This window comes from Orbicella faveolata, unplaced genomic scaffold, assembly GCF_042242905.1.
Source record: "Orbicella faveolata isolate gen_17 unplaced genomic scaffold, um_ofav_v1 contig_13, whole genome shotgun sequence".
In the NCBI taxonomy this organism is placed as follows: Eukaryota; Metazoa; Cnidaria; class Anthozoa; order Scleractinia; family Merulinidae; genus Orbicella; species Orbicella faveolata.
Window position 1 is genome coordinate 12,035,456 of NW_028301540.1, and position 9,142 is coordinate 12,044,597.

The 9,142-nt window shown below is 37.3% G+C and overlaps 1 protein-coding gene across 2 annotated transcripts in view; it reads left to right on the plus strand.

The window, feature by feature from the left end:
- LOC110064803 (V-type proton ATPase 116 kDa subunit a 1-like) overlaps positions 1-8,925 on the plus strand; it is a 31,343-nt gene extending 22,418 nt beyond the window's left edge. For both annotated transcript variants that reach the window (XM_089285781.1, XM_089285782.1), the window contains exons 13-23: positions 164-263; positions 911-1,029; positions 1,623-1,668; positions 2,149-2,232; positions 4,616-4,702; positions 5,367-5,474; positions 5,766-5,909; positions 6,728-6,845; positions 7,022-7,123; positions 7,432-7,501; positions 8,532-8,925. In XM_089285781.1, coding sequence (XP_089141907.1) covers positions 164-263; positions 911-1,029; positions 1,623-1,668; positions 2,149-2,232; positions 4,616-4,702; positions 5,367-5,474; positions 5,766-5,909; positions 6,728-6,845; positions 7,022-7,123; positions 7,432-7,501; positions 8,532-8,625 — 1,072 coding nt within the window. In that variant the 3' untranslated portion in view covers positions 8,626-8,925. The remainder of the gene's footprint in view (positions 1-163; positions 264-910; positions 1,030-1,622; positions 1,669-2,148; positions 2,233-4,615; positions 4,703-5,366; positions 5,475-5,765; positions 5,910-6,727; positions 6,846-7,021; positions 7,124-7,431; positions 7,502-8,531) is intronic.
- Positions 8,926-9,142: the final 217 nt, after the last annotated feature.

The window sequence follows — 9,142 nt, forward strand, 5'->3', positions numbered from 1 at the left end:
TGGTGAAAATTTTGTGCAGAAGACTCTGTAAAACATACTTCTAGAGCAGAGGGTTACTTCGCTACACATAAAAGTTTTGAAGAATACTTTTAATTACCAATTGATAACTGAGCAATTTTTTTAGTCTTTTGAATAATATTGTTGTTCAATGTTGTTGTTTCAGCAAATCGACCCTTCGCTCGTATGGTAATACATCCAAAGACATCATGCTTGACCCGAAGGAGACCTACCGTGGTGTACCGTACTTCTTTGGTATTGATCCAGTAAGTGCACACGTTAACAGGAGCTCTCAGGAGCCACGTTGTTACAGTCTTTAGAAGTAGAATTCGAATTTGGCTAGTATGTGTTTTATTTCTTCTAGCCTTTTTGGTTGGTGTAAAACTGCTTTTCATATATTGTTAATTGTGATTGAAATCAATCGTGGTATAGGTTAAATTGCGACTATACTATAATGTTGCTGATGTATGTGCAAAAAGTTATCACATGTGTAACATGTTGTTAATATCTGAGGAAAACATTAAAGAAAAACAACAACAACAAAAATAGTTTAAAATTGCAAATACAAGAGCTGAACACAGTGGGAATGACCAAAAAGATAGGTATCTCAAATTTATTTTATTTAACCTCTTCATTAGCAACAGTTAGAGTTTTATTCCAGATCTTTGAGTGCTAGTGAGTGAGGAATGGGAAAAAATATAAATCAATGTACATGCATTTCATTTGAAACTTCTCAACAATAGATTAGTGTTGGGAAAGTATCTGTGAGGATGGGATATTAAAGGAGGACAGATGCAAAAAGGAATGTAAAGCGGGATTGATTTTGTTCCTTTTAATTTTTAATCACTGGGAACGCTGTGAATTGAGAATTTTTCAGTCATTGTTTTAAACATTCTGTTTCCTTCAATTCCAGATATGGCAAGTTACTGTGAACAAACTCACATTCACCAACTCTTTCAAAATGAAGCTTTCTATTGTGTTTGGTGTTATACACATGATGTTTGGTGTTTGCCTGAGTTTCTTCAATCACAGGTAAATATGCTGATTTGGCACGTGGTAGACAGACCACATACCATGTATAGTGACTTATTTCCACTTTGATTTCCATAACATTTAAGTGACAAGAAATTTTGCAACTAACCCTGGTTGAGCTGTGGTAGAAGTGGTTGCCTTGTGGTTAGTGCAGTTGACTTCAAATCAAGCGGTCTGAGTTTGAGCCTGGCCAGGGTCAGTGGATTATGTTCTAGAGGAAGCACACGTAACTTTCACACTGCACTGTGATTGGCTACCCAAGCAGGCATGATGGTGCCATCTTGCCCGCTCGGGACTACTGCTGGGTCCCGCAAAAAAATTTCCCTGAAAGCCATATAATAAATCCTTTATTGACCAAGCTCGTTCACTCAAGATGGCTAGATATTGGCCTGGTTCTCTTTTTGCGAGTTCATGAACCTCGACTTCGTCTTGGTCCATAAACACACAAAAAGAGAACTTGGACAAAAACCAGTCATCTCGACCACATGCGTGATCAATAACCCATAAATATATGTAAATATATGTAAATATATGTAAATATATAACATCTTTGGGAAGATGGTCTAAAAATGATGGCTGATTTGTTTTTTCAGACACTTCAACAAGCCCCTGAATATTATTGCAGAATTTATTCCTCAGGTTAGTATAGTTTTAACTAAATTGCAGAAGAGAAGTTTCCTTTATTGCTTGAGCTCAGATTTTTTTACCATTCCATAGAAAATAGAGCCAAACGTATATTTTGACGGCATTGCATCTAACCTTCCTATCACGCACCACACGTATGTCTCATTGATTGTGTATAGTTATGCAATGCCCTCTTTTGGTATACGTCTTTACTGCAGAACATCCTACTTGCCACTTGCATTTTCTTGCTATAAACACCCAGTAAAGGCTCCAGTGTTTACGGTGAAAATACAAGTGACTCGTGGGATATTCGATGGTATACCACTCGAAAGCGTTGCTAACTAGTATATACTGTACATATATTTGAGTATCTAGTATAATTTAGACAGGCAACAGCGGTACGTCATTCATATTTATTTGCTGCTTTGCATAAAATGAATAGTGTCTTCTCTCAGGATGATATAATTTTATCAGCAACTTGTTCCTTTCTTTCAGGTTCTGTTTTTGTTTTGCATCTTTGGTTACCTGGTCATTTTGATCTTCTACAAGTGGATTGCTATCAATGTCAATTCACCAAATGTAAGTGTGACATTTTTGTTTTCATGTGTCAGGATCACCTCGGGCAATTACAGGGAATGTCACTGTTCGCCAACTATCTCGGAAACAACAACATAGCGAGGATGAACATTGGCAGACTGAACAGTAGTAACAACGCTGGAACTAAACATCGGTCATGGGACATTGTCTGACCAAAATTGGTGAAATTGTGTGACCAATGTTACATTATAATCGGCCATCATGATCAGACACCAAAATGACTTAGCTTTTGTCGGGAAGATCTTGTTTGTAGACCATGTCAAAACACCTTAGCAAAATCACAAATCACACAGATCTGTGGCTTGTTTGGCTTAAATAACAAACATCTGCTTTGAAAATTGCCCCATACTGCAATGTCCAACCAAATAGACCAATTTTGATATATTAAAATTCAACCTTACACAGTAGACCTCAGCACCAGGCTCCGAGGAATAAACCCGACAAACTATGTGGTTATTCACAAGAGCCTTGTACTGATGTGTTGTTTTGGGCTGAATTTTTGCGTTCAAAGAACGCAAACCTAATTTTGACCTGTGGCTTTCAAGAGTTGGTTTCCCTGTGCACAGTTATATACAGAAAAATCCACATTCCTGTAAGGACACCAAAATGGCCACCCCGCTTGATTTTTGCGGGGGCATGTCACAACCAGTAAACTGGTACTGTTTAATGCTAAGACTTGTGGTAAGACATTTGGCGAACATGTGAGTATGTGAGCAGGCCATGTGAGCTTGTCTTTCCGATGGATTTTTTTTGACTTCTTTCCATTTAGTCACCGTATGCTTCGCTATTATGTGCTCTCAGCATTAGATTTTGGCAAATTTAAATGCTTCAACAGTAGCATTTATCGAAATCTGAGGGAACTGTCCTTGTTTATTAACACCACTTGGCTTTGGGATGATAACCGTGGGAACAGCTACATTTTGATTGCATTTGTTGATTAGTTCCAGTCACAACAGATAGCTCAGCCTTTATCCGGTCGAAATTTTATTGTTTGGAATCGGTGGAAAAGTACTCTGAAGGCAAGATCCATAAGACTTCTTTGTTCATCAGGGGAAATCCTCAAATTAGTCGCACAGAGTTTGTTTACAGACATGAACACACAAACGAGCACGTGATTGCAAATGCTAGCTTAGAATAATGTACTTAAGTTAAATATTCTATGAAACTTGTGAGTCTACAGAAACTGGCGGCATCATGCTACATATCAACAAATCGTGACCTCTTCAATAGCGTGGACTTTGACACTATGCATATCTGTAAAACCTCAGTTGCTGCTGAAAAATGTTGATTTTAGCAATAGACAAAGGTTGAAAGTCAGCTAGTGAAATCATTTATTTAAGGTATATATATTAAAGTGAGGGCGTCGAAAGCACTCTCATAATCTCTGATCACTACTAGTAATATATCAAAATTGGTTCTGGCCAGCTAAAATAGAGATTTGAAAGGGCACATGTATTGCTATGTAATAAAAATCATTTCGAGTACTGAGTAATTTTCCATTTTGCTGACACAGTCCAGAGTTCTATGATAGTATGTTTTGATCATTCCAGAATTGAATAAAATTAGGTAGCTGTAATTTTTTTTCCATTGCTGGGAAACGTAAGCTGAATGAGAGTATTTTTTATGTATTTGTTTAAGAGTTTTGAATCAAGACTCCGAAATAATAATTGTTGAAATACAAGTCTTTCAAGTCTTTTGTATTGCAGTAAGAGATTTTTATTAATGAGGCGTCTAATTTGACCTGGACTAGTGTGCATTTCCTCAGTTATTAATCTGTCCTAAAGTGTTTTTAGTTGTTTTAATAAGTATTATTTTGAGCTTGGCCAAATGATTTTTAGCATTGCAGGGCTCTAAATTGCGACCACTAAAGTCGCATTTGCGAGTTAACTTTACTTATTTGCGACTAGAAAAATGAGAGTAGTCGCAAATTTGCGACTAGGTTTTGTCTTGACTGGCACAAATTAATAGGGCTAGCAGTAATCTCAAAGGAAAAGGAACATTATTGTGGATGAAAGAATTTATTTGAATACTTGTAATAAAACAAACCCACAATTCTTTGATCGCCAACTTGATCGCCATGTTTGATTATTCTAAGGCACACTGAAGTAAATGACTCTCTCTCTTGAAAACTTCAAAACGGCTACCCCTGTTTGAAATTGCCCTATAATGCATGGCAAACCCTTGAGCAATTGAGTATGTCATGTATGTGTATGGATTGTGTCTCTTCTGTTTGATTTTGCGACTAAAAATTTACATCTAGCAACTATTTTTTACCACTTAGTTGCCAATTGGCGACTTAGGGATTTTGTTGATTTTGAGCCCTGCATTGGAATTGACCTTTGCTATCTGTTTTGTTTCATTTTAGCAAGCCAGTTTGCTGTTGGCACTCATCAACATGTTCCTTAAGTTTGGAAAAAAAATCACGGGCTCTGACTTGCTTTATAAGGGACAGGTAGGCAGTATATTCATTCTTTTCAGGGCTCAACACTAACACATTTTTCTTCATTAACATTTTTCTTCATTAACGACTTTGCGCATAGAAGACATCATGCTAGACACGATTTTACTAGAAAAACTTAAAGAGCTTGTGAAACTTAGTAAGTGGTGAAATTTTTTGCTCTTTGGGTGTAATATTCGAGGAGAAATTGGCTTTAAAAACATCAATTTCTGTGTGGCAACAGCGCTAATGAGCTCATACATTTGTTGTAAAATTTTGAGCTTTTAAACCCTTGTTGCACAAAAGTATTCAGTACATCGTGCTCAAATTCCTTGGGACAGTTAATCGTGCTGTGCCCTTTCAATATTCAGTATTACTCTCTTTGTAGCTCCATCAGAAACTGTATTGCTTATGGTAATGAGGCAAATATTGTAAACAAAGATTCTCCTGTAGATGGTACTATTAGTGATGAAACTTGAACATTAAAGTCATAGGGCCATATCTGATAGATAAAAGTCCAAACAGAGCCCCAAAATATCAGGAGAGTGTAAATGAGATCATAAAATCAATGTGGTCTGAACACTTAACTCTGCAGAGAATAAAGTATCACTTTCATCAATTTCTTCTAACATGCAACAGCTTCCAAGCTTAATTTTTATAAATATCTGTTGGTAAACAGGACGTTGTCCAGCCGATAATGGTAGTGATAGCAGTGTTGTGTGTGCCCTGGATGCTGCTGATGAAGCCATTCTACCTACGACACAAACACAAGGCTGCTGAAGACGAAGTAAGTCAAAGATTTGTTGGGTTGCTAATGCTGTTGTCTTTCCTACCATCTACTTGTATTCCTTCCCCTATGTAGTTCCGGAATGAGCACTGGGTTTTCATGGCAGAGTTGAAATTACATAAACCCCTTGACCATTTGTTTTATGTCTAGTGTAATGAGCTTTCGATGTTATGGCGAGATGTGTATGGCTGTGAAAATAAAGAAGATATAAATTGTCTTTGTTCAAAGTGGTATGATTAGAGATTTAGCTCCATAAATATTTTGCTTAATACTGACTGGCAGCACCTTTAGGGTTTTCAGAGATTGCGGTCAAACACGCCCAGTCCTCCGCCAGTGACAGTGCAGATTGGAGAGCCTGGACACAATTCTCACGAAGTGGTCCATCATGATGGGCAAGCACAGGGTGAACCACATGACGATGACGTTCATGAAGAGGTTAGGCTGCTGTTAGTTCTGTTATTATTCAACCAGGCTTAGTGTGATCAGATTTAAAAAGCGCTTGTGTTCTAATTTGCTCTGCTCAAACGTAAATTATTTTCCACTTAAATACTGCAAATGTATCGCCACAACAGAATCTCTGGACACGCGTCTTGGGGCTTGGAACTACTTAATAAGCAATAAACAAGTGCTAATGAGCTGAATCAGCTGCATAGCAGTGGAAAATACGTTTTTACTCTGTTTAATTTTAGAGACTCTTTAGAAAAATGCCTTAATCAGGAAAAAAACAAAAACAAAAAGATACAACTGTGACTCTGCCAGATAAAACATTAAAACATCTCTCTATTTGAAATTTAACATTTAAGAGGAAAACAGGGTGCTTGAAATTTGTGGGACTCATTGGAATGCAGTAGCAAAATGGTTAAAATGTTGGACTCTGGAATGACCATGTTCAATTGTTGGCCAGGGTCTCTGAGGTGTGTTTTAGGGCAATACACTGGGATAATCCCATAGTGCCACTTTGTACTTAGATGTATGAGTTGGTACCAGTGAACTGATAGGGGAACCTGACATGAATTGCAGAGAGATTTACCTACGATGGACTTGCATTCTTACATAGTTATAGCATTGGACTACATCAAAGCAACTAGACCAGCATTTGTGAAATGATTCTATGTACAGGCACCCTAAAAAAATGAACAATCTCAGCTTGAAATTTCAGGGGAGCAGCAAATAAGAATTCAGATAAGAACTTATATTATTGAAATTGATTAACTGTCTTAATATGTATTTTCTTATTTTTTCCCCATTTCTAGTTTGATTTTGGGGAGATATTTGTACACCAGGCAATCCATACTATTGAGTACTGCCTTGGTTGTATCTCCAACACAGCTTCTTACCTGCGGCTGTGGGCATTAAGTTTGGCTCATGCAGGTGAGGAAATAAGCTGCCTATTGACTTTGCATTAAGCCCTCACAGGAAAATATCTTTTGTTACCTTTGGTGACATTGACAAGGCATGTTTATGAGTATTCTTTGTCACAGTTTTGGTAGAAAATCAAAAGCTAGGGTGTGCAGTTGATTTATCTGATTGGTTTGTTCATGTCGCAGAGCTGTCAGAAGTGCTATGGACCATGGTGCTCCACTTGGCTCTAACATTCAAGGGAGGGCTTGGTGTGGTTGCCTCCTTTGCTCTGTTTGCATTCTGGGCAGGTCAGTGTTTCTTTTGTCCACTGCATTATAACCTGGTTGTTTCATGGTTGATTGCATGCCATAGTCAGAACAACACTTGGAGTCAGCTGCAATTGTCAGACCCCTTTTAGAGACCATAGGAGGCAGTAGTGTTAAAATTTGATTTCTGTTTCCATGTGTCGCCTTGTTGTTCAGTGGTAAGAAACATGTTCAGAGGTAGTGCTTAGGATTTTTTTTTTTTTTCGAGGGACTGTCCTTAAGTGCAGAGGCTCAACCTCAGAATAGAGGTTGGCTTAAGTTCAGGTATTTATACTGTGCTTTATTTTCAGTGCTCACTGTCGCTATCCTGTTGATCATGGAGGGTCTGTCTGCCTTCTTGCATGCTCTTCGTCTCCATTGGTAAGATTTCCTAAATGTATCTTGCTTTCTGTGCAGTTGAGAAAATGAGTTTTGGACATCCAACCAGAATCATAATGTGAAATTGGATTTTTGCATCAGAGGAACTTATTATTAAGAAACATCACCAGCCAATTGACTAGACATGGAGTTCAAGTTTAAAATGAGAGACTGTGCACAGTCATGACCAGGTTTGCTAGTTTTGGTAAATGAAGTGGTGAACAAACCCATGGCTTATATTAGCATTATTATTCAACGAGGTGCAAAGATTTCTTAATAATACTTCGTAATAAAACTTTAAACAAGGGAAATCATAACTGTGATAAATATGTTTGGATGTCTGATCTTAAATAGCATAGATTTTTATGATTTCTCCTTAGATTTAGTTTTGATTATAATGTGAAACACTCGAGACAGTGTCTTGCCACATTTCCAAATGCCTCGAAGTTCATCAAAAATATCCAGTTGCCAACTTGTCATATTTTCATCTCTCTTCTTACTAATTGGGAAATGTGGTAAACCATAGTCTGTCATGAATGTTGTTATATGGCTTTGCCTCACAAGGACTGGGAACTACCAAATTCACGAATTTGATTGGCTGAAATCAATACTGACCATGATCTAGGTTTTCCCATCTAGACCAGTTACAATTTTGCAGTGAAAAAGTTGCAAACTAAAATACAAAAATATTTACTATTTTCTTCTAAAAATATTTATCCCATGGAAGTGGAAGTTACATTAAATGAATTGATTTTTTCCTGTTTGCCATATAATTAACATCTTATTGACTGAGTTTTTTCAGTCTGTATGGGAGAATCTTGACCTCGGTCATGTGTACAGACCCCGCAGCATTCGGTGTGGTCAAGATTCTCCCATACAGACCTCTCGCTTGGTTAATAAGAGCTAAATATATTCCACCAGCCGTTTTCAAGAATCACATATTGAGACTGCTTTGTTTCTTCTTCTTTCTCAATTGGAGTGTTTATTGGAAATATTTATTTTTTCATAATCTTTTCATTTCCTTGTTTGTTAGGGTCGAGTTCCAGTCCAAATTTTATCAAGGACAAGGATACAAGTTTAACCCTTTTTCTTTCAAGTTAATTATCAGTGGCCAGCTTGAGGAATAGTTTTAATTATCAGCTTTCTTGAGTAAAGTCTAGCTAGGCTTTACATTCTTTTGTAACTGAAACAGGTTAAAAATCAATGGGATAGCAACAGTAATTTTGTGTGATCAGATTTAACAATAGACTGAGATATAATGAACTTTTGAGTTCAAATGCAACTCAGCTTGAGGTTAAATTAAAAAAAAAAAAAAGAACTTGAGGATATTATTGGTTTCTAATGATGGAAGTTAGCTTATCGTACTGTGTTTGGAAATTGTGAGTTAATTTGGGTAAATAAGCAAAATAAAACTGTTGGTTTTTGCATTGCTTTGTAGTTGCAGCCTTTCCTCCCTCAGCAATTTAGGGGATACAGTCCATCCCCCTGTAAATACTGTCTGTAAAGAGAGGTTGCACTCAGACTTAGTCAACTCATTCCTTTCCGCATCCTACGGAGTGTAGAGTCACGGGAACTGCTCTCCATCTCATTCTGTTTGAGCTAACTTGTTTTGAGCCTGCCTTGACTCTACCTCCCTGGTTATAG